This window comes from Pongo abelii, chromosome 21, assembly GCF_028885655.2.
Source record: "Pongo abelii isolate AG06213 chromosome 21, NHGRI_mPonAbe1-v2.0_pri, whole genome shotgun sequence".
Taxonomy (NCBI): domain Eukaryota; kingdom Metazoa; phylum Chordata; class Mammalia; order Primates; family Hominidae; genus Pongo; species Pongo abelii.
The window spans coordinates 34,299,402-34,326,189 of NC_072006.2; the positions used below are offsets into that span (position 1 = coordinate 34,299,402).

Here is a 26,788-nt window from a genome sequence, read left to right on the forward strand (position 1 = left end):
TGAATCTGTAGGTTTATGCCTGTTGCCAAATCTGAGAAGATTTCAGCCATTACTTTCTTTAAAGACTTCTGTACTGCACTTTTCTCCTCCTCTTCTCCTTCTCTTCCAGTGGCCCCAATGTTAGACCTTTTATAATTGCCCCACAGGTCCCTCAGACATTATTTTTAAATCTTTTTTTCTCTCTGTTGTTCAGATAGGATAATTTGTATTACCTGTCTTCAAGTTCACTGACTCCTCAGTCAAATCCATTCTATTACTGATTTATACAGTGAGATTTAAATTTTCTTATGGTATTTTTCAGTGCTAAAATTTCCATTTAGTTCTTCTTAAGGTCTTCTGTTTATTTGCTGACATGTCTATCATTCCATTCATTTCATGACTGTTTGCCCTCACTTGTTGGAGCATTTTCATAATAGCCACTTTAAAGCCTGTCAAATAATTCCAACATCTGTGTCATCTTAATACTGACATCTGTTGTCTTTTTCAGAGTTGAAATTTTCTTGGTTCTTTTATGCCCAGTAATTTTGGACTTTATTCCAGATACTTTGAACATTTTGGAAGAATCTTGATATTTTTGTTTTAGCAGGCAATCAATCTAGTTAAGTTTGGGCTCCAAGTTTTGCTTTCAATGTCAGTTCTGTTTGTATAGGCTTTACAATGCTACTAAGGTCTCCATCATGCATGTGCTATTCAGTTGTCAGTCTGGGACCTGAACAGCCAGCTCTCCTGTACTTATATTCTAAAGTCTTTGATATGCTATTTAGAATCAGGTTCACTTATGTACAGCTGCAGGTAAGGCCATAACAACTTTATGGGGTGCTTTCTGAGCTCCTCCCTCTCTGTGGTCCACGCAGTACTTTCCATTTCCTTGGGAGGCTCCTTTTTGGGTCCTCTGATCAGAAAGCTGGGGCTTTATTTACCTGCTCTGCCATGTAGTTCCTATGACAGTGCCTGTGTCCAAAATCAAGTGGAAGGAGGACAAAGGGAAGAAAAAAGCAACAGTGGTTTGTCTCATACTCTTGAGACCACAGGTCCTCTTGTTGGAAAGGAAGGTTCTTCCTCAGTTTTACGTGTCTGCAGACTGCTGCAGGCTGGGATGTAAATGAATAGAGAAAAGGAAAAAGAAGCATGGGAGATTTTTCCCACTCTCTCTGAGCATTTGTAGCGCCTTTCCCTGCTCCTTTAGCCAGAAGTGCAGGCCTTTCCTGGAACACTCTCCGTCCATGCCAATGTTCATTTCCTCACTTTGGGGTTCCTTGAATTTGGACTGCAGGATATCAGAGGGGAACGACGGTGAATTCACTGCCCATTTAGCGGTACTTCAAACTCTGCTATTCTCCAATCTGCTTTCTCAATGAGGAGTTTTCATATTCTCAAATAGCTTTACTCTATGCATTCTGTAAGGCTGCACTGAATAGGAAACTCAGGATGGCATGTGCTTACTCTAGAACCAGAACCTTCTTAATCAGTACAGAATGCCAACATGGCTGCCTTCCCAGCTGCAAATCTGTACCTGTGGCTGATCACTGGGTGTGAACACTGTTTGCACACCAGGCTTCTGGAGTGCCAGCTGTGGTTTCATGGCACAACTAGTATCAACAACCTAAATATTTTCAGACCCTAATCCCTAATTCCACAGCATTGTCTGAACCACCTAGGCCAGTGCTGCTCAAGCTGTCAGGTGCACATGAGTCAGTGGGGGATCTTGCTAAAATGCAGGTTCTCTTTCAGAAGACTAGGAGTGGGACCTCAGAATCTGCATTTTTCACAAGCTCCCAGGTAAGCTGACATTGCTGATTTGGGGGTAGACTGTTTCCCAGTTAGAGTACAAATTCAGCCATGAAATTTTGGTGTCTGAGTTTATTAACTTTGTCCAGCCAAGTGTGGAAACTTAGAATTGGGGAAATGAAGATGCTGATAACTGCAAAGAAGTGTATGTGTACATATGCAAGAGAAGCACTGGTCACAGGGCCCTGAGCAAACACAGCAATAAACCTTTCCATTTCCTTACCCTGAAGGATATCCTGTGAGATCAAAGCTGAACCGGGGACTGAGAAGGGTTGGGAAATACTACATTTAAGCTAAGTGATCAAAGATTTTTAGAAGAAAGAAAAAGAGAAGGAAAAAATATACATAAATTATGCTAAAAATTGTAAAGCATTCAGAACAGAAAAATGTCACCCATAATCTGACTCTAACACAATGATTACTTTTGCCATTATTTTCATGTCTTCTTTCATAAGCATGTTTTAATATGACTATAACAATATCATTTTGGATCTCATTGCTTTCCTCCACATAGGTGCTGTATTTCCTAAGTTGTCTTTACTATTAACATTTTTAATGGCCAAGTAATACATACTCAAGTGAAGCAAATTTTAAAAATTTACTTAATTTTCTATTGCAAGCACTGATGTTTCTGGGGTATGCATGTGTAACTACAAATAATATTGTACTTAATAACTTTCATGCACACTTTTTTTTCTATGTTAGAAAACACAGATATCTTATCCTCTGTCACTCCACTACTATATGATGGGAACAAAGAACTTGTTTCTTTGGTCAACTGATTGAAAGGAGTTGTGCTCAGGAGCCTCAACCGCACCTGACTGAGATGATTAGATCTTGGTCCTTCAAGCTAATGAGACTTAGGTAAGATTTTAGACTGAGTTGATGTAGTAACGGGTTAAGACTCTTGGAAACCTCAGGGGAAGAAAGATATATTTCACATTTGAGAGGCCAGAGAACAGATTGTGGTAGATGGAATTCGATCCCCTCTCAAGACTCCACAACTCCTAATCCCCAGTACCTATGAATGTGATGAGAAAACAATCCTGTGATTGTTTCGTTGTATGGCACAGTTGACCTCAAAAGGGGACATTATATCAGTGGGCTAATCTAATAAACAGGAACCCTTAAAAGCACAGAACATGGATTGTGGAGGAAGAAGAATGCCCAAGAAGAGAGTCAACACAGCACTGCTGGCTTTGAAGAGGCGGCAGCCACATGAGAAGAAATGCAGAAGGTCTTATGGAGCTGAGGGAAAGGGATAGGGACCTTAGTCTTATAACCACAAGGAACTGAATTCTGCCAGTGACCTGAATGAGCCAAGCAAATCCATACTCTTGACCTAGAGAATTATGAGATAATAAGTGGGTGCAGTTTTAAGCCACTCATTTGTGGCAATTTATGATGCACACATATGCTGCAAACACTTTCCTCACTTTACTGGCCTTACACTTTGAGTTCAGTTAGCTTACAGATGTTATGAAGACAATGTTTTTCTAAGTAATTTAGAAGAATAATGAGACTGACTCCAGCATTGGTAAGGATAGGGAAATGACATTGAAACATAGTGAGAATGTCAATTAACACAACTGTTTAGAAGGGCAACTGAGCAATCTGTATCAAAATATCTATAAACAGGCTTGGTCCTTAATGTAGTAATTCTATAGGAATCTATTCTAAGGAAACATTCAGAGACATGCTCCAAGTTGCATAAAATATGTCTACTGAAGCATTAGTTATGGTAGCCCCAAATCAGAAATGACAAGCTAAAAAAAGAACTTGCATCGTCCTTGAGTTTTCTTCCCTTCATTAAGCCAACCCATCAGCAAGTTCTGTCAGGTATACTTCCAAATATACCCCAGAGCCACCTGCCTTATATACCACCATCTACCACCTACCACCATTATTTCTTGCCTGGCTGCCTGTGTCAGCTTCTTCTCTGGGTCTGTTTTTACTCTTGTCCCTCTATAATCCATCTCTACAAAGGAGCCAGAGGGTTATTTTGTTTTTTAATGTAAACAATATGAAGTCCCTCCCTTGTAAAACCTGCCCAGTGGCTTCCCATTCTCCTGATCTTGGCCCCATGGGTTATATGCACTGGACTGTGCTTACCCCATGATGTCATCTCCTATGTTTCTGCTCCACTGCTGTACTGTGTTCAAACCAGTATTTAGAGCAATCCAAGCCAAGCTCATTTCTTTGTTCTTGGAGCAATCCAAGCCAAGCTCATTTCTTCTGAAACAACTGCCAATACAGGTGTCAAAAGCTGGAAATACTAAGGGCTGAATCCTGCTCCAATGCTCATAAGACGTGTTGCTTTGGGCAAGTCAAGCTCTTGGTGCCTCAGTTTTCTTTTGCATAAAACAGATACCAAGAGCATCTACCTCATCCTCTTATGAGGCTTAAAAGAGATTGTTTTACATATACTTTACACTTAATGTAACTGCTCAGCCCACAGTAAAAGCTCAATAAATATTAACCATGTTAACACGTCCACTGGCAGAATATGACTGGGATTCTTCAAGAGGAAAAAAAAAAATCCGTGGTTAACCGAGTCCCAACCACGTAACTTTTCAAAACACTGATGGCTCCCATCGCCCCATGGATCAAATCCAGCTTCTTAGCACACACTGGCCTTGTGATTTGGCCCTCACATTCATCTTTTCTCCCTTCACATGCTGACATGACTGAAACAAAAACTCCCCCACTTCTACAAGAAGATTTCATAGCCCCATTGGTACCCATCGTTCCCTCTGCCATAAAATTCAATTACCCTCAATACCACAGAACTTTTATTGGTCCTTTAAAATTTAGCTCATCAGGCATCATCTCTCTGAAACCCTTCCTTCTACCCTTCAGATTAATCACTCTTCAATGTGCTTCAGCAGATCTCAGACATACTTCTACCATTGTTTTAAAAAGATTTATGATCTGGAATGAAAAGGGCAATTAGCCCCAATCAACTGTGAACTCCTTGAAGGCTGGGTCCACACCTCATGACATATTCCCAGTAAGTGGCACATGATGGACACTTAGATTGATTTGGGAATAAGACTCAAGTCCAAATTCTGGCCTCACCATTTCACAGATGTGTGACCCAGGGCAAGTTAGAAATTCTCCAAGCTCTAGCTTTCTCTTGTGTAAAATACAGACAATAGTATCTATTTCACAGGGTTGTTATATATATTAAATGAGAATGCTTACAAAAGTGTAGTGCCTGAGTCCCATAAGTAGAATTCAATAATTTACTATTATAACACAACTTTTGCTTCTTACTGTTGTGATGAAGTTACTTACTGTACATGAACTTCAGCTTCCTTACCTGCAAAATGGGGATAGCCCTTACCAATCTCATGGAATTGTTGAGGGGATTAAATAAGAGCACATGGATTAAATGCCCAGCATTTGTCTGGAATCAATGGCACTGAATAAACAGTAGCTATATAAATGTTATTGAACTTTGCTATCCACAGGAAAAAACCAAAGGGATATTATGTGACTCCAGGGTGAAAGGAATGAAAACAAATTTTAAGAATAGAGAATAGTTTCACAAGTAATGAAAAATGAAAATTAAATTATTAAAGTAACATAGGTAGAGGACAATCTTTTCAAAATATGGTGCTGGACCAACTGGATATCAACATGGAAAAATATAAATCTCACACCACACATAAAAAATATTTTAAATGGATTATAGATCTAAACATAAAAGGTAAATCATGAAAGCTTCCAGGAGAAAATATATGAGGATTTCTCCATGACCTTGGCATAAGGCAAAGACTTCTTAAACAAAAAGCAAAAGAGCACCAAACATAAAGGGAAAGCACTGATAAGCTAGATTATATAAAAATTAAGAATGCTTTAACAATAATAAAAAAAAAACCATTAACAGGGTAAAAGGGCAAGCTACAGAAGGGAGGAAGACATTTGTAATACATATATTTAATGAAGGACTTAAATTCAGAATATATTACATAAACAATGCCAACAAGTCATAAAAAGACAAGCCAATAGAAAAATGAACAAGAGATTTGATTACCTCTTCACAAAAGATGAAATCCAAATGGCTAGTAAACTTCGAGAAAAAAAAAATTTTAAATGTGGCTCATGGACTCCTGTACCATGAGGTCAAAACTATTTTATCTCAGAAGCTATTTGCTTTTTTTTTTTTTTTGCTGTGTTGACATTTGCACTGATGGTGCAAAAGCAATAGTGGGTGGAACTGCTGATGCCATAGTATGACTCAAAGCAGCAGCACTAACCTGGCAGTTATTGCATCCTCCCTTACCACTCACTCACCCACATCCAGCTTCACTTTAGAATGTACTTGATGAAGAGGTATAGATTGTCAAGTTTTGTAAAATTTCAATCTTTGAATATGTCTTTTTAATATTCTGCATGAAGTGGGAAACGGGCATAAAGCACTTCTTTTTTTGTTTTTTTTTTTTTTGAGACAGGGTCTTGCTCTGTTGCCCAGGCTGGAGTACAGTGGTGTGATCATGGCTCACCACAACCTCCATCTCCTGGGCTCAAGCAATCCTCCCACCTCAGCCTCTCAAGTAGTTGGGACTCCATGGTCACACCACCACGTTCAGCTAATTTCTAGAGACAGAGTTTCACCATGTTGCCCAGGCTGGTCTCAAACTTCTAGGCTCAAGAAATTCACTTGCCTCGGTCTCCTGAAGTGCTGGGATTACAGGTGTGGGCCACCACACCTGGCCTTGCATAAAGTACTTCTACCACACAGAGGCACAATGGTTGTCATGATGAAAAGTACTTGTGCAGCTGTTCATGTTGCTGGCTCAAGCAGTCATTTTTTTCAAAGAAAACAGTTTTTTTTTTTTTTTACTTGAAAGAATGACAAACCATGCTTATTCAACTTGGCTACATAGCGGACATTTTCTCCAAAAGGATGTGAGTCCATTACTTCAAGGAAAATAATGAATGCTATTTACTGCCAATGAGAAAATTCAAGTTTTCAAGCAAAAATTAGCAATGATATTGTATAATAAGATGTGTCAACTTTGAGCAGATCTGCATATCTCAGGGAATCAGTATTTTCCAAATGACCAAAATACACGATCTTCTATAATAGTATTATACACGGGTAAAAGGTCCATTCAAACGGCATGATAGACCAGCGGATTTTAATGTAACGGATATATATAAAAAGTTCACTGGTATGGATTCAGATTCCACATTACAACTAATCCTTACAAAAACTACTTGTCAAGTTGGTTTAACAGTAAAGAAGAATATCTAGAATTATTTGAAAAGGTTATTAAACTAGTCCTTTTTTTTCCAACAACTGATATGTGAAAGGCTTCAATGAAAACAACATATCCCCTACAGACTGAATGCAGAAGCAGAAATGAGAATCTAGTTGTCTTCCATTAAGCCAGACATTAAAGAGATTTGCAAAAATGTAAAAGAATGTTACTCTTCTCACTAAATTTTTTGTTTTGAAGAGATATTTTCATAGGAATTTGTTATTTATATTAACAGATAATGGGCTTATTTTTAAATGAATGAATAAATGTGTATTTTGAAAATATCATTTGTAACTGCTAATGCAGTAAATATTGCTACATATAACCCATATAAGAGCTCTCTGGGGTCCTCGATAATTTTTGAGAGTGCTAGAGGGTTCCTGAGAACATAAAGTTTGAGGTCCTCCAGTGTAAGTAATATAACTCAAGGAAGTAAAAGAAAAAAAAACCTAACACACAGGGATACTCACAGCTGTACTAATTACAAATTAGAAATGCTTGAAATACCCCATAGAAGTTATATAAACCATAGCATACTAGCAAAATGAAATATCAGATACTAAAAGAGTTATGTTTAGCACTTTAGTAAATGGATTATGAAATTTAAAAAGAAAATGCAAAATGCAAACGATTTGGAACATTTAAAAATATGTAAAGATACAGATTGGTTGGGATTAAAAATGAATTCAGAATGAAATAAATAAGAGCTTTATATCTAAGGATTTATTTTTAAAGAAGCTGGTTAAGCACAGAAAAAATTGTTTTTTTCAAAACATGGAGCAGGATTTGGGGCATACAGTCTCCTGACTATCAGAGGACAGATGAAGCAAAAGGAAATAGGTTAGACTTATAATGACAATAAAAAGTTAGGCTGGATAAAAAAATCTTTTCCTTACAGATGGTTGTTTTCAATAATTGTTTCCTAGACATCTCAGGAGTAGGAAAGACCTGCCCACCTCCAATCTTCCACTACAATGGAATGTCCTCTCTAGCTATACTCCTAGCCTAGACACACCCAGTATCACAGCAGACCCAGAATCTTTTGACAAGCTGCAGCCATACATCACTACACACTTAGGGAAACAAGTCTCTTTACGCTCTAGGGCAGACAATCCGAACTTTAGTTTGTATTTGGAAATTTCGAGGTGTGAGATAGGCAAAACAAGAGTGTTTAAGGTGAGGGGTGAGACACCGGACTGTGTCCTATGGGAAGGCCCAGAGGCTGCTATTTCTGCTCAGAGTGCCAGCCAAGGGTGTTCAGTGATGGGATAATTAATACCCTGCAGCAGCCAGAGAGGCCAGCTGCTGTGCTGCTTTTTGCCTCCTTCCTGCCCTGTGGCTTTACCCCGAAACTGGGCATTTCAGGGAGAAAGGAAAAGGTGGAAGTGTGAGTGCTTGGTTGCTGAGGAACGTGGTGGTGATGGGAGCTGTAGTAAAGGAATCAGGGTCAACACAGCTATCTGAGTTCATGAACGAATGGGGCTGGCCAAGGAATAAGCAGGGAGTGGGGGCAGAGGCAGGTGAGGTGATTACAGAGGGGAGATCTGATAGGCTGTCAATTTGCTAGAGGCTAAGAAAAAGCCTCCTAAACATTCTGCCTCCTCTTCCAACCATCTCTCCAGTTCAGTGAAATAGGTCTGCCTCAGAAAGACTTAATTGAGGAGGAGAAAGGGGATGGGCTTCTCCATAATCAGTCTACACTACATTGAATTTGTACACACATTGCTTATTACATGAACTAACACTGATGGGTGCAGTGGGAAAAGCATAAGCTGCTGAGTTAGACCCACTTCGGGGTAAATCTCAGTGCTCACCCTCCCAGCGAGATAACACTGAGAAGCTACGCTACCTCCCTCAGCCACTGTCTCTTCCCCTGTAAAGTGGGGATGCCACTGATCTTCTTGTAGGGCTGTCCAGAAGATAAGCAACCAAAAATTAACACACTTGGTTCACGGGCTAATGCATGGTTAACAGCCAAGAAAGGGAAATTACTTCTGTCCTCAACACAGGGGGATGATGATGATGATGATAACGGAAACAATGTCCATAATGGACCTGGGCCTGGGCCTAAATACAGTTGCCCAACACCCCCTCTAGGCTGACACTCTCACACCTAATCCTACATCAAATCTGTTTTGGGCGGAAGATGGTAGGTATTTAAAAAAAATAAAACAAGGTTCTCTTTTGAGAGACCCTCTACTCATTACACCTTCAAACTTGTTCTCATCTTTGCCAGCTACCTGAATGGGCATCCATTGAGTATTTTTTTTCCAGTGGCCAGTTATTAGACCACTGAATATTTATTGAACGTCAACATGTGATGTCCATCATCACATTCAATCCTACAAAACCTCTGAGACAGCTGTAATTATTCCCAAGGTGCAGATCAGAAAACTGAGGCTTCAAGAGGCTAAATGTGCTGAGACAGGGAAAGGTGCAAGCTCAGGGTTTGAAACCAGCTGATCATTCTCCAAAGCCTGTGCTCCTAACTGCCGCAAAACACTCTCCTTGACGTGGGGGAGAGGTGGAGCAGGGAAGGAAGGGAACCAAGTTCTTCCTTCAGAGTGGTATGGAGGAGGGACAAGCTCGATCTTCTGCCTGATCCTCTCCAACCCACCAGGCTCTTTAGCCAAAGGCACTGTTGCCCTCCGAATCCTTCAGTGGTTTCCAACTGTCCACAGGGAGATTCATGTACTTCACATCAGGGGCTTCCCCAAATCTGGCCCCATCCTCCATAGCTGGTATATGCTAGGATTCCAGACAAATTATTTTTGTCCAGCTAAAGTTCAGGGATAGCCCCATGTTTTTAGACCTTGATGCCTCTAACCTACTGTTTCCTCAGCCTGGAACAACCTTCTCCCTAAAAAAAAAAAAAAATCTGTTACGTAGTAATTCACACACATGAAAAGGCAGAAAGAGAGTTTAAGAAATAATTCCCTTTCTGGTGAAGACACAGATCAGGCAGCACTTCCAAGCAGCCTTTCCCAGGATACTCATGAAGTATCTCTGTGCTAACCTCTGTAACAGCAATTATTTCTCTAACTCACCTATTTCCCACGCCACGGGGGAGTACATGCCTCTGAAGTAGGGGCCCAGCCCTAGGAATCCCTGAACCCACAGAGAAAAATATTTGCTGAATAGAGGACTCGCCAAAAATGTACAATGCACAGGTCCAAGCAATGGGTGAAAACACAGAGCAAAGAAAATATGCGCTTGAAAAAAGCCAGTAATCTTGGGATCAGACAAAAATAACTGAGTGGTGGTACTGTCAAAAGTGGAGTAAACTCCAGAGATAGAGGACCAGAGGTTTCTGCCAACCAAAACCAGGTTGGGGCAGGACTTGCTGGACCTGCAGCAGTCCAGTGCTTGGCTGGTATCCTTCTCATTTTCTGGGCCTGGTAGAATAGCCACATGTTCCCCAAAGCCTCCTCAGACCAAAGACTCAGAGCCTTCACTTAGTAAAGATTCACTGAACTGAGGCCCACATCACTTCTTGGTAATTTTCTACCCTGATAAGGAGTATTGTATCCTTTCCCTTGCCCTAAGTGGGGAAGCTTGACCTGGTCTCAGCAACCCACTTAACGACCTCTGCCCGGCTCTGGCTCCACTGCCTGTCCTTCCAAGGCTCTGCACAGGACAGACTTTCAGGCTAAGATGCCCTTTCTACCCTACTCTCTGTCTAGCTAACATCTCCTCCTTATTCTTTAGGAGCCTGCTTAGTGGTCAGTCCCTTCCTTGGGGAAGCCTTCAGGTAAGGCTCAGATTCCTTTCCCTATGTGTTCCCAGTCCATTGCTCATCCCTGACTAGATGATATGAGCGAGCAGGACAAAAGGCCTCACTGGCCTTTATGAAACACTCAGGGCTAGATCCACTGTCCCCCTACACAGAGCTGAATAAATACCATGGACTTAAGAATCTAAGTGGCTCTTCAGCATCTAAATTTTAAAAATCCTTTTATTGTTAAATAATTAAAGATTCACAGGGGCTGAGGTGGGTAGATCACTTGAGGGCAGGATTTTGAGACCAGCCTGGCCGACATGGTGAAATCTCATCTCTACTAAAAATACAAAGATGAGCTGGGTGTGGTGGCAGGCATCTGTAATCCCAGCTACTCGGAAGGCTGAGGCAGAAGAGTCGCTTGAACCCGGGAGGCGGAGGCTGCAGTGAGCCGAGATCGCACCACTGCACTCCACACTGGGTGACAGAGGGAGACTCTGTCTAAAAAAAAAAAGAAGATTCACAGGGGTCGGAAAAACAGTACAAGAGGTTCCAATATACTTTACTCAGTTTCCTCTAATAGTTAAACCACCACAAAGATCTCTCTCATGCTACTCCCCTTAATAACCACACCTACAGCCCTGCCCTCATAACTCCTGGCAACCATTAATCTGTTTAGCACCTCTATAACTGTGTCATTTTAAAAATGTTACATAAGTGGAATCACACAATATGTGACCTTTTGGGAATGGCTTCTTTCACTCAGCATAATGACTCTGATTAACCAAATTGCTGTGTTTCAACAGTTCATTCCCTTATACTGTCGAGTAGTATTCCACAGTATGGATATACCATGGTTCCTTTAACTATTCATCACTGGAGGAGGGACATCCAGATTATTTCCAGCTTTGGGCTATTACAAATAAAACTCTTCTGAACATCTGTGTACAGGTTTTTCTGTGGGCATAATTTTCATTTTTCTGACATAAATGTTCAGGAGTGCGATTCCTGGATCTAACTATTAAGTACATGTTTAGTTTTTTAAGAAACTGCCAAATGATTTTCCAGAGTAGCTGTAACATTTGACATGCCCGCCAGTAGTGTACATGATCCAGTTTTTCTGCACTCTCTCTAGAATTTAGTATCATCACTATTTTTAATTTTGGCTATTCTAATAGGTGTGAAACTCCCATTGTGGTTTCATTTGCATTTCACCTAGCTTAATGGCTAGCAATGCTGAGCATCTTTTCATTGCTTCTTTGCCATCTGTACATGCTTCTCAGTGTATTACCTCTTCATATTATTTTTCCATTTTTTCTTTTTTTGGGGGGACAGAGTCTTGCTCTGTCACCCAGGCTGGAGAGCAGTGGTGCCATCTCGGCTCACTGCAACCTCCACCTCCCGGGTTCAAGTGATCCTCCTACCTCAGCCTCCCGAGTAGCTGGGACTACAGGCATGCACAACCACACCCACTAATTTTTGTATTTTTGAAGAGACAAGGTTTCGCCATGTTGGCCAGGCTGATCTCGAATTCCTGGCCTCAGGTGATCCACCCACCTCAGCTTCCCAAAGTACTGGGATTACAGGCATGAGCCACCATGCCTGGCCTTCATTTTTCCATTTTCTAATTGGATAGTTTCTTAAGCTGTTGATTTTGAGAGTTCTTTATCTAGATATGAATCCTTTGTTGAATATATGGTTTCCAAGCATTGCCTCCCAAACTGTAGGTTATGCCTCTATCCTCTTAACAGGGTCTTTCACAGAGCAAAAGTTTTAAATTTCAATGAAGCCCAATTTAGCATCTTTTTTAATACTGCGCATTTAGTGCTGTATCTAAGAACTCTTCACCAAGCCCTAGATACTGAAGATTTCCTCTTGTGTTTTCTTCTAGGAGTGTTGTGGTATTGTATGTTACATTTAAATCAATGATCCAATTTGAGGTCATTTTTATATAAGGTTAAGGTCAAGGCTCATATTTTTGCTTGTGATTATCCAATTGCTCTAGCATCATCTACTGAAAGACATTCCTTCCTCCATTGACTTGTTTTTGCACCCTTGTCAAAAGTTGGCTGGTCTTATTTCTGTGTTCACTATTCTGTTCTACTCATCTATATGTCTGTCCCTCTGCCAATTCCACCATCTTGATTACTTTAGCTATATAATTAGCCTTAATATTGGGTAGAATGATTTCTTCTACTTTATTCTTTTAAAAAATTGTTATAGCTATCTTAGATTCTTTGCCTTTCCATATAAATATTATTTGCTGTATCTTGCTATATCTGCAGAAATTCTTGTTGGGATTTTGAAAGGAATTGCATTAAAATAGTATATCAATTTGTGGAGTATCTGACATTTTTACTATGCTGAGTCTTTAATCCATGAATATGTTATGTCTCTCCATTTATTTAGATCTTCTTTGATTTCTTTCAGTAGCATTTTGTGGTTTTCAGTATAAAAATCTTATACAAGTTTTGTTAGAATTATACCTGCTGGAGAGGATGTGGAGAAATAGGAACACTTTTACACTGTTGGTGGGACTGTAAACTAGTTCAACCATTGTGGAAGTCAGTGTGGCGATTCCTCAGGGATCTAGAACTAGAAATACCATTTGACCCAGCCATCCCATTACTGGGTATATACCCAAAGGATTATAAAACATGCTGCTATAAAGACACATGCACACGTATGTTTATTGAGGCACTATTCACAATAGCAAAGACTTGGAACCAACCCAAATGTCCATCAATGATAGACTGGATTAAGAAAATGTAGCACATATACACCATGGAATACTACGCAGCCATAAAAAATGATGAGTTCATCTCCTTTGTAGGGACATGGATGAAGCTGGAAACCATCATTCTCAGCAAACTATCACAGGGACAAAAAACTAAACACCACATGTTCTCACTCATAGGTGGGAATTGAACAATGAGAACACATGGACACAGGAAGGGGAACATCACACACTGGGGCCTGTTGTGGGGTGGGGGGAGGAGGGAGGGATAGCATTAGGAGATATACCTAATGTTAAATGACGAATTAATGGGTCAGCACACCAACATGGCACATGTATACATATGTAACTACCCTGCACATTGTGCACATGTACGCTAAAACTTAAAGTATAATAATAAAAAAAAAGAATTATAGCTGAATATTTTAGTTTAGTTTTGTTTTGTTTTGTTTTGGGAAGGAGTCTCGCTCTGTCATTCAGGTTGGAGTGCAGTGGCGTGGTGCGATCTCAGCTCACTACAACCTCTGCCTCCTGGGTTCAAGCGACTCTCCCACCTCAGCCTCCCGAGTAGCTGGGATTACAGGCGTGCGCCATCACACCTGGCTAATTTTTCCATTTTTAGTAGGGACAGGGTTTCACCATGTTGGTTGGCCAGGCTGGTCTCGAACTCCTGACTTCAGGTAATCCACCCTCTTCGGCCTCCAAAGTGCTGGGATTACAAGCGTGAGCCATTGTGCCCAGCCTACCTGAGTAGTTTTTGAACAACTATAAACAGTACTGTATTTTAAATTTGGTTCCACGTGTTTTTTGCTAGTATATAAAAATACAATTAACTTTTGTATGTTAATCTGGTATCTGGCAACCTTGTTAAACTCATTTTTATTATTATTTTTGGTAGATTCCTTGGGATTTTCGATGTAGATCATTATGTCATCTGCATATATAAACTGGTTTATTTCTTCCTTCCTTATCTGTATGATAATTATTTTTCTTGTTTTAATGTGTGGGCTAAAACTTCTAGTATTATGCTGAATAAGAGTGGTCAGAGTGGTTATCCTTGCCTTGTTCCTTAGGGGGAAGGCATTCAGTAGCTAATTTTAAATAAATCACTTTTGCTGGTATGATGATGAGTCCTTAAAATATTGTTTAGGTACTAACAAACCACTCTCTAGCTGAAGAAAAAATATTAAAAAAAAAAAAAAACCCAGTCATGGGCAGTTATTATCGATTCTCTTGGACTATGGTTTAATCCGAAGGAAATCATTTCTATCATTATATATTCATGTTTCCAATTAAGCCAAGTCTAGGACTTTTGTAAAATACCCACTTTTTCTAGCTTTATTGAGATACATTTCACTTATAAAATTCAACCAGCTAACATGTATAATGCATGGTTTTTAGATGTTCACAGAATGTGCAAATGTTCTAATTTTAGAACATTTTCTTAACCCCAAAAAGAAACCTTGTACCCATTAGCAGTCTCTCCTCATTCCTGCTTTCCCATCCTCCACCTCCACCCTGGCAACCATTAATCTGCTTTCTATCTCTATAAAGTTGCCTATTCTGGACATTTCACGTAAATAAATCACATACATCTTTTATGACTGGCTTCTTTCACTTAACATGATGTTTTCAAGGTTCATCCACATTATAACATGTATAAGTCCTTCATTTTTATTGCTGTAATATACATATTCAGTTGTAAGCATATATCATATTTGTTGTTCATCAAATGATAGACATTTAGGTTGTTCTTACTTTTTGGCTATTGCAAATAATACTATTTCTTGGTTCGGATTTCCATTTCCCTAATGACCAATGTTGTTGAACATCTTTTCTTGTGCTCATGGACTATCCGTACATCCTCCTCGGAGAAATATCTACTCAAATCCTTTGAACATTTTAAAATTGAGTTTTCTTTTGTATTGTTCAGTTATAAGAGCTCTTTATATATTCTGGATACAAGCTTCTTGTCAGATATCTGATTTGCAAATATTCTCTCCCATTCTGTGGGTTATCTTTTTACTTTCTTGACACTATCCTTTTATGCACAAAATATTTTAATTTTGACAAAGTTCAATTTTGACAAAGTTCAATTTGTCTATTTTTTCTTGCTGCTTGTGCTTCTGACCTCCCAGGTATTGTCTAAGAAACCACAGTCTAACTGAAGGTCAGGGAATAAGACTACCCAGGGCAGACTTACTCCTAGGTCTAGAAGTTTTATAGTTCAAGCTCTTACACTCAGGTGTGTGATTCATTTTGAGTTAATTGAGGAAGGGACCCAACTTCATTCTTTTGCATGTGGATATCCAATTGTCCCAGCACCATTTGAAAAGACTATGGTTTCTCTACTAAATTGTCTTGGCACCCTTGCTGAAATCAATTCCCTATGAATGTATGGGTTAATTTCTAGACTCTCAATTCTATTTCCTTGCTCTATATGTTTATCCTAATGCCAGTGCCACACTGTCCTGATGACTGAAGCTTTGTAATAAGTTTTGAAATTGGGATCTGGAAGTCTTTCAACTTTGTTTTTCTTTGAGATTGTTTTAGCCATTCTGCTTCCCTTGCATTTCTACCTGAATTTTAGGATCAGCTTGCCAATTTCTGGGGGGAAAAACCCAAAACCTGCTGGGATTCTCACTGGGATCGCACTGAATACATAGATCAAGTGGGGAGTATGGCTAATATTAATTCTTCCTAGCCATGAGCACAGAATGTCTTTCCTTTACTTAAATCTTTAATTTCTTTCAACAATGTTTTATAGTTTTCACTGTACAAATCTTACATAATTCTTTCCCAAATCTTTCACAATTCTTCTTTTGTTAAATTTATTTTTACATATTATATTCTTTTGGGGGTTGTTATAAATGGGATAATTTCATTAATTTTTAGATTGTTCATTGCTAATGTATAGAAATACAATTGATTTTTATCGCTTTTTTTTTTTTTTTTTTTTGAGATGGAGTCTCGCTCTGTCGCCCACGCTGGAGTGCAGTGGTGCAATCTCAGCTCACTGCAAGCTCTGCCTCCCGGGTTCACGCCGTTCTCCTGCCTCAGCCTCCTGAGTAGCTGGGACTACAGGCACCTGCCACCACACCCAGCTAATTTTTTTGTATTTTTAGTAGAGATGGGGTTTCACCGTGTTAGCCAGGATATCAATTTTATATCCTGCCACATTGCTGAACTTGCTTAGTTCTGTTTTTCAGAGGATTCCTTAGGATTTTCTGTATACAAGATATCATGTCATTGATAAATAGAGGTATTTTTACTTCCTACTTTCTAATCTGGATACCCCTTATTTTTCTTGAGTGATTGCCCTGGCTAGAATATCAAGTACAATGTTATATAAAAGTGGCAAAAACAAAAGCAAACATGCTTGCCTTGTTCCGGATCTTAAGAGGAAAACACTCCATCTTTCTCCATTAAGGAGAATGTCAGCTGTGAGCTTTTTGTAGATGCTCTTTATTGGCTTGAGAAACTTCCCTTCTATTGTTGTTTTTTGTTGTTGTTCTTTTCGTGTGTGTGTTTTTTGACACAGTCTCACTCTGTTGTCCAGGCTGGAGTGCAGTGGCATGATCTCGGCTCACTGCAACCTCCACCTCCCAGGTTCAAGCAATTCTCCTGCCTCAGCCTACCGAGTAGCTGGGATTACAGGCATGCACAACCATGCCCAGATTATTTACATATTTTTAGTAGAGACAGGGTTTCACCATGTTGGCCAGGCTGATCTTGAACTCCTGACCTCAAATAATCCACCTGCCTTGGCCTCCCAAAGTGCTGGGACAGGGGTGAGCCACCATGCCTGGCCCCTTCTATTGCTGAATTCGTTTTTATTTGCTTTTGTTTGGTTTTGTTTTTTTGTGTGACAGGGTCTCACTTTGTTGCCCGGGCTGGAGTGCAGTGGTGTGATGACAGCTCACTGCAGCCTTGACCTCCCAGGTTGAAGTGACCCTTTCACCTCAGCCCCCTAAGTAGCTGGGACTACAGTTATATGCCATCATGCCTGGCTAATTTTTAATTTTTTTGTAAAGACAGGGTCTCACTATATTTCCCAGGCTAACTGAACGTTTCTGTCATGAAAGGGTGTCAGACTTTGTCAAATGCTATTTCTCTATCGAGATGAACATGTAGTTTTTATCCTTTGTTGTATTTTTTTTTTTTTGAGATGCAGTCTCTGTTGCCCAGGCTGGAGTGCAGTGGCGCCATCTCAGCTCACTACAACCTCCGCCTCCTGGGTTCAAGCGATTCCTGTGCCTCAGCCTCCTGAGTAGCTGGGATTACAGGCGCCCACCACCACACCCAGCTAATTTCTGTATTTTTAGTAGATAAGGGGTTTCACCACATTGGCCAGGCTGGTCTCGAACTCCCAAACTCAAGTGATCCACCTGCCTCAGCCTCCCAAATGCAGGGATTACAGGCATGAGCCTCCGGGTGCCTGGCCTCCTTTCTTCTATTGATATGGTATATTAACACTGATTTATTTTCAGATGTTAAATCAATCATTCCTGGAATCAATTTCACTTGGTTATGTTATATATTCCTTTGTACATGTTGCTGGATTTGGTTTGTTAGTACTTTGTTAAGGGTTTTCATATCTGTATTCATAAAGGATACTGGCTTGTAGTTTTCTTGTCATGTCTTTGGTACTGGTATCAGGATAATACTAGCTTCACAGAAGAAGCTGGGAAGTATTCCCTCCTCTTCTATTTTTTGGAAGACTTTGTGAAGAACTGGTATTAATAAAAAATCCTTATTAAGGAAATTTTTTAACATACCAAAAAATAGTAAGAATAGTATCATGAGTTCCTGTGTGTATTCCCGCCTAACTTCAATAATTATCAATAGTCCACCATTCTTATTTTACTTCTACTTCCCCTCCCCAACACCTTACTCTTTTGGCGGGGGCTGAAATTATTTTAAAGTAAATCCCAGACATATCATTCACCTTTAAATACTTCAATGTATATCTCTAACAGATAAAGACTTCTTTTTTTAACATAAGCAGAATTATTTCACCTAACAAACTTGGCAGTAATTCACAATGCTATCTAATACCTGGTCCATGCTCAAATTTCCCCAAATGTTTAAAAAATAATTTTTTGAATTAGTTTGAATCAAGATCCAAACAAGGTCCAACACTGCATTTTAGTTGGTATGACTCTTTCCACAACAGCTTCCTTCTCCCTTCTCTCCCCATGAGATTAATTTATTTGTTGAAAAAACAAGGTCAATTTATCCTATACAATTTTTCCATATTCCAATTTTGGATGTTGTATCCTCATGTATCTGTTTGACTCATTCTTCTGTCCTACATAATTTTAAACTGGGAGTTAGATCTAGATTGAGGTTGCTGTGAACTTACTATTGCATAATATTACAAAACAGTATCTGGCTATCCCACTTTTAGCGTTAAGATTAATCAATGGGTTCAGATGCTACTCGCCAGATCCACCAATTATAAAGTCCCCTATCGACCTTTACTTAAATAGTTTTATCAACCATTGACAATTTGTGACTAGATACATTATTTCAGCAGAAGTTGCAACATGGTGATTTTCTCATTCTCTCAGTTCTTCCAAGGCTAGGATTTTTACTTTCACAATTTTATACTCTAGGTCTATGATTCCCAAATAGGGAGGCATAGCCTCCAGGTGCCCTATTGCAAGCCCTGGGGTCATTTTTGCTTGTCATAGTAGTTGGAGGACATTCTTGGCATTTACAGGCAGAGACCAGAGATGCTGGATGTTCTACAATTCATAGTAGAGTTTCACAAAATGAAGAATGACCTGCATCCCACACAATTTTCAAATGTCTTGTTAGATACTCATGGAGGTGTAAAGCCTAAATAAATTATCTGAATGTAAGGCCATTTTATATATGAACACAAAGTATTTTTTTTCTACTACTTTAAAACAAGCACATTTTTCCAGGAATGTAACTATGGTATAACTGAAGAAACAATATTCAATCACTATTTTGTTTGCGATTCTCCTAACAGGTGTTTACCATTTCAAAAAAGTCATGTTAGTAACAGCAACAGAGTTTTGTGGTATTTGAGTTGTTGACATAATACATCTGTATACAACAGCTTTTGTCACTGTTGAATTCAAGATAATTCCACATACAGGTGTAAACATCCATGCTCTCCAGTACTCAGGCACCTACACACCTACACATGGAATACACACCATCATCTTATCAATTACTCTTTTTCTAATTTATGTTATAGTTAGGACTTTATACTGATTTCCTCTGAAATGTGCATGAGGTAAGTTAGAATACCTATGAATTCCATTTCAATATAGTAAGGGATATTTCACAGAATATTTGTTTTGAAATGGGCATTGGGCCTAATAAAGCTGAGAATTACTATTTACTTCAGGTCTAAAATTTTTTCCCAACTTGACTTCTGACCAGGGCTTATTTTTAAATCTTTCCACCATGGAAAGGTGGTTAGATCACATCTGTTTACATCACAGCCAGAGCACTGTGCAGGAAGTAAGGACAGCTAGACCCCAGCCCTGGCTCTGCCTCTTTATTAGTAGCTAGTGAACTCAGGCAGGTCATCTTATCTCTATTCCCTCTGGTAAAATAAGATATATCAGACAAGCCATTTTCAACCTTTTCAACAACTTTTTCTTATTCTCCATTCTGTTCACAGGACTCAATATTTTTGGTAAAGATTTTGCCAAAGAGATATGCCAATCATTACTTGGAATAATTAAACTGATTTCCCATTTTTAGCTAACTAAAGGCATATAATTGCGAACCAGAATAAGATAACAATGGTAGTCTACATTTATTAAGTGCTTATTCATGTCCCTCACAGTGAACTCTGTCCCTTACCCCTACCAACAGTATGGTATCACAGTACGGGCTCCAAACTGAGAAGTGCTGTCTCAGCTAGAGACTAGGGTCCCCTGGTCCTTGTCTCCTCCCTCTGAGCAGAAGTCTCCAGTCCTAATGCTGCCATCCTAATCTGCAAAAACCTTGGAATGTGACTCACTCACACCCCATGCTATTTTGGAAAACTTCTGAAGTTGATAGCGAGGTTGGGGGACTACAATGAAATGAAACAAAATGGGCAAGACACTGGGACTGCATCTCCTCTGGGCTAGTACCTCTGCATGTATGCATTTTCTCAGAAAGACTGGCCCATGGCCCTGTCTAGAATAAAAGCTCTGGAACGAATTAGCTGTGAATTACCTGGGCAGCAACCCTAGACTATTGCACATAAGCCCCAGAGGCACTGATCCTTGGACAGACTCAGGGGCTCTGTGTAGCCTCTAGAAAGAAGTCAGGCAGGCTTAGGATTTTGGGTAATTAGGGTGACTAGTAGCAGTTCAAGAACTCACTGCTCCACTTATGTCTCCACTTTCTAACTCCATGCACCCCAAGACATTGATCATTTTGTTGAAAACACATACGGGCCAGGGATGGGGTCAAGTGGCAGGATGGGGATAGCTGGCTGGAATCCCTCTACAGAAGCATGGGCTTCCCGCTGGGCACTCTGTACTCACCAGGGAGGCTGCCGACTGGTGTGTGGGTGGTGTGGAGGAATCCGGAGTGGGTCCACCTCTCTGGCAGTAGCAGGGGGGAACTCCCGGTGGGGACTGCTTACGTTAGCTTTTTCCCACTGCTCATGGATAGGTGTGATGATTCCAGACACAATACGAGACCGAAGCTCCTCACTGTTCTTGTAGGTCCTGCAGGAAGTAGACGAAGAGTCAACTGCTTGCAGTTGGCTAGGAACCCTGGAAGCGGTATTCTGGCTGCAACGATGGCGGCGGCGGCGGCCCTGATAGCTCCTGGCGTTGCGCTTGGCCTGTTTATAAGTGGGGGAACAGGCCACCTGCTGGACCTGGGTGAGGGGGGCAACAGCCCCACGCTGTCTCTGAGATTTGGGCCTAAGCTTCTTAGGCATCTGAATTGCCCCTCCTCGTTTACCACCCCATTAGAAAGAGGTGAGGGTGTAGGGGCACAGGGCCTGGACTGGCTACTCCTCTGTCCTCACCCGCCTCACCCCTCCCTCAGCTTCATTGTGTGTTCATCACGTGTCATGGGAAGGGTCATGGAAGGCAAAGGCTCCATGGGGAGGATGAACCAGGTTCCTGGTCCAGACAGGCAGAGCTCTGGGGGTTCAAGGTCCAGTTCTGTCACTAACTCAGGGGTCCTCGGAAGGCTGCCCCTACCACCTGTCCCATCCTGCCTGGGCCTCTTTTTCTCTGCCTGTGAGAGACAAGTGACGTGAGCCACAGCTGAGGTGTGGAGGCAGGCTGAGGTAACAGAGTGGGCAGGACTCCAGGCTTCCTAAAACACTGATATTTTAAAATGAACCACATCCTGGCCCACAAAGCAAAGCTCACAAATGTAAAATAACTGAAATCATACAAAGTATGTTCTCCAACCATATGGAATGATAACAGAAAACAAAACAAAAAGTTAACTCTCTAAATACATGAAAATTAAGCAACTTACTTCTAGAAAATCCTTGGATCAAAGTCACAAAAAAGAAATATATAGCACTGAATTAAAATGAAAATAAAAACATATGAAAATATGTGGGATATAACTAAAGGATTGCTGAGAAGAAACCTCATAGCACTAAATGTTTACATCAAAATAGAGGAAGGAATTCAAATCAATAACCAAAATTCTGACCTAAAGAACCTAGAAAAAGAAGAGCAAATTAACTCAAAGCAAGCAGAAGTAATAAAGGTTAAGAACAGAAGTCAATAAAAAAGAAAAACAAGAGAGAAAATGAAACAAAAAGTCAATTCTTCAAAAAAAAAGAATAAAACTGATCAACTTCTAGCGAGACTGACAAATATAAAAAGAGAGAGGACACAAGCCACCAGTAACAAGAACGAAACAGGAGATATTACAATAGATCTGTAGCCACTGAAAGGATAATACGAGAATACTAAGAACAACTTAATCCAACAACTCAGAATAGACCAATTCTTAAAAACCACAAACTACACCTCAGCCAAAATGAAATAGATAATCTGAATAGTTCCATTAAAGAAACTGAATTACACTTAACATTCTAAAAAAATAAAATAAAAAAACAAAAACCAAAAATCTCCAGGCTCAGATGATTTCAGGAAGAATTCTACCAAACATTTAAAGAAGAATTAACATTAATTTTACAGTCACTTCTAGAAAATATATGAGGAGAGAATACTTTCCAATCCATTTCATGAGACCAGTATTACTCTGGTATCAAAACCAGACAAAGACCATACCAAAAAAAAAAAAAAAAAAAAAATATATATATATATATATATATATATATAGACTAGTAGACTAGTATATCCTATGAACTTACACAAAAAAAAAATCAACAAAATATGAGCAAATTGAATTTAAAAATGTATAAAAAGAATTATATGCCATGACCAAGTATGATTTGTTCTAGGCATGCAAGACTGGTTAATAGTCACAAATCAATCAATGTAATCTACCATATCAATAAGCTATGGAAGAAAAATCATATGATCATATCAATTGACACAGAAAAAAACTTTTGATAAAATCCAAAATGATAAATCCATTCAAGATTAAAAACTCTCAACTAAGAATAAAGGGGAACTTCTTTAACCTGATAAAGAACACTTACAAAAAACCTACCCCTAACAATATACTTTACTGTGAAAGACTGAATACTTTGCTCCTAAGATTGGGAACGAGGAAAGAATGTTCTTTCTCATCACTCTTATTTAACATAATATTGGACATCCTGACCACTGCAATAAGGCAAGAAAAAGAAAAGTCATTCATATTAGCAAGTAAGGAATAAAACTGTCCCTATTTGCAAATGACATGTAGTCTACCTGAAATTCCCAAGGAATCTACAAAAAAAAAAAAAAAAAAAAAATCCTAAACACCTTGAACTCAGCAAGGTGACAGGATACAAGTTCAACACAGGAAAATCAACTACATTTCTGTATACTAACAATGAACATTTGAAAACCAAAACAAAGGACAGAATGCCATTTATAATCATCTCCCTTTCTGCTTTAAACAAATAACAAGGTATATACAGGATCTATATGTTGAAAATTAAAAATGATACTGATGGAAATCAAATAAAACCTAAAAATCATAAATGGAGAGATAAGACATATGATGTTCATAGCAAGAATGTCAATTCTCCCCAAACTAATCTATAGGTTTAATGCAACTCCTATCAAAATCCTAGCAAGGTTTTTCATAGATATACACAAGCTTACTCTAAAGTTTATATGAAAAGGCACAGAGGCCAGGTGCGGTGGCTCACGTCTGTAATCCCAGCACTTTGGGAGGCTAAGATGTGTGGATCACGAGGTCAGGAGATCGAGACCATCCTGGCTAACATGGTAAAACCCCGTCTCTACTAAAAATACAAAAAATTAGCCAGGCATGGTGGCACGCGTCTGTAGTCCCAGCTACTTGGAAGGCTGAGGCAGGAGAATCACTTGAACTCAGATGGCAGAGGTTGTAGTGAGCCAAGATCACGCCATTGTACTCCAGCCTGAGCCTTTTTGAGACACAGCGAGACTCTGTCTCAAAAAAAGAAAAAAAAAAAAAAGAAAAAAGAAAAAAAAGAAAAGGCACAGAACCTAGAGTAGCTAAAACTATCCTGATGAAGAAAGAGTGGGAGGAATTATTCTACTCAATATTAAGGCCTACAATAATCAATACTGATAGAGTAATATTGACAGAGGAAGAGACATAGAGATCAATGGAAAAGAACAAAGGATCCAGAGATAGATCCACAGATGTACAGACAACTGATTTTTGACAAAGTTTCAAAAATAATTCAATGAAGGAATAACAAATGATGTTGGGGCCATTGGACTTCCATGGGTAAAAAAATGAGCTGCTTGTCTGCCCAAGCTGGGTGGGGGGGTAAATTCAAGTCTTCTTTCCTTTTAATCAGATCAGAGGGAGGCCTCTGATCTCCCTAGGCATGTGTAAAATTCAGGCCTGATTAAAAAACCACCAGGTCCTGAAGGAGAAGTTCTCACACAATTTCTAAGCCTTGGCAGAACAACTACCATTTTGGTTGTGGCAAAAGATAGCCTACCATCTCATCTGACACAGAAAGGGTACAGCAGAATGGAACACAATAGGTTTATATTTCTTAGCAAATCACAGTTTGCTCACCGAGGAGCACAAATTGCTGGAAGAGGCAAGACACGCCACAATGACCTAACAAAGAGGGCTACATGGAGGAAGCTATGGCTGAAAGGCATAGGAGGGAGATAGGGCCTCTGATCAGGAGGCAGAGCCATACCTCAGCTTTCACCGCCCATTTCCACGGAGATGATTCCTGGTGATCAGATTTTTTTCCCCTTTGTGTATTTTACTAAGAGCTGGACTAAGCACTAAGCACTCTATGTGCTGACATCTCATTCCATTCTCAGAAAAACCATGAGGTAGTACTGTTGTGTCCCTCATTTCACAGTAATCAAAAAACAAAACAAAACACAACACACATCCCCTTCCTCACACACAAACCCCTCAAACAAACGTACTTAAAAAACAAATAGAGACAGGATCACAATTCTCTTTCAGTATTGCTGAACAGACGGAATGCTCTAATGAGCATGAATGGCCAACATAATTCCTAGGTTCTTCCACAGGTTTTGTCAATTTCTCTCCCAATGGAAGTCCAGAGTGAAGAAGTCAAGAGACCACACTCCAAATGTCCCTCCCTTACCCACTAAGAGGGGCCAGGGTGTCAGGGTGTGTACAACACCCAGAGGAGCAGCATTCTGCTGGCCAGGCCTGGCTCATTTCCCTCTTTCCTCCCTTTGTCTACTGTATGCAGAAGAGACCCAAGCCCTGCCCTCAAGGAGATCACAGGCAAGGAGGGAAGACCAACTCTAAGAAGGTAAATGTAAAATATCTACTGATTGATTAAATGCTTAAAAAATGATGTTATGATCCAGGGCAACACAGCAAAGACCTCATCTCTACAAAAAATAAAAAACTGGCTGGGCATGGTGGCACATGCCTGTAGACCCAATTATTTGGGAGGCTCAGATGGGAGGGTCACTTGAGCCCAGTAGGTTGAGGCTGCTTGGCCTGTTTATAAGTGAGCTGATTGTGCCACTGTACTTCAGCCTGCCTGGGCAACAGAGGGAAACCTGACTCCAAAAAAAATAGTAAAATGTTTTGAAGCTTTAAGCCTGGGGGCCAGAGGAAGCTTCTCTAAGGAACTGATGTTTAAATCAGTAACCAAAAGATAAACAGGAGTTGGCTACGTGAGGTCTGGGAGAGCACTTTGGGCAGAGGGAAGAGGTCTGAAGAGGGCAGAAGAATGACACTGTGGCTGAAGCACAGGGACGCGGGGAAGGCAGTACAAGGTGAGATTGAAGGGGTGAATGCTAGGCTTTAAGGCCTCATCAAGGATTGCGCTCTTTATCCTAAGAGCAATGAGCATTCCCTAAAGACTTTTAACTGTGGTAAAATATGCACAAAATTTACCATCTTAACCATTTTTAAGTGTTCAGTACTGTTCAGTACATTAACACTGTTGTACAATCACCCACCATCCATCTCCAGATCTCTTTTCATTTTGCAAAACAAACTCTGTACCCATTAATCACTAACTCCCCTTCCGATTCCCCTCTTGCCCCAGTATCTGGCAACCACCATCCACTTTCTGTCTCTACAAATTTGACTAATCTAGGTACCTTTAATAGAATCATACAGAATTTGTCCTTTTGTGAATGGCTTATTTCATTTAGTATAATGTCTTCAAGGTTCATCCATGTTGTAGCATGGGCCAGAATTTCCTTCCTTTTTAAAGCTGAATAATATTCTACTGTATTTACATACCAAATTTTGTTCATCCATTCATCTGTCAACGGACAGCCAAGCTGCTTTCACCTTTTGGTTACTGTGAATAATGCCTCTATGAACATGGGTGTACAAGTATCTTTTCAAGACCTACTTTCAATTCTTTTGGGTATATGCCCAGAAGTGGACATGCAGGATTATACGGTAATTTTTTGAAGAACTATCATATTATTTTCCATAGCGGCTGCACCATTTTACATTCCCAAGAGTGCACAAGAGTTCCAATTTCTCCACATCCTTGACAACGCTTGTTTATTTTCTAGTTATTTTGATACTACCCATCCTAATGGGTGTGAAGTGGCATCACTGAAGGGTTTTAAGCCAGAGTTGTTAACTATGATCTGATTTATGTCTGAAAGACTGCTCCAACTGCTATGTGGGAAATACACTGGAGGGTGGCAAGCAGGAGGGGAATATGTA

The 26,788-nt window shown here is 39.9% G+C and overlaps 1 protein-coding gene across 3 annotated transcripts in view; it reads right to left on the bottom strand.

Annotated features, from left to right (window-relative positions):
- PSMF1 (proteasome inhibitor subunit 1) overlaps positions 1–26,788 on the bottom strand; it is a 49,793-nt gene that overhangs the window by 11,968 nt on the left and 11,037 nt on the right. For all 3 annotated transcript variants that reach the window (NM_001131550.1, XM_054541409.2, XM_009233440.4), the window contains 1 exon segment: positions 21,037–21,222. In NM_001131550.1, the coding sequence (NP_001125022.1) occupies positions 21,037–21,222 (186 nt within the window).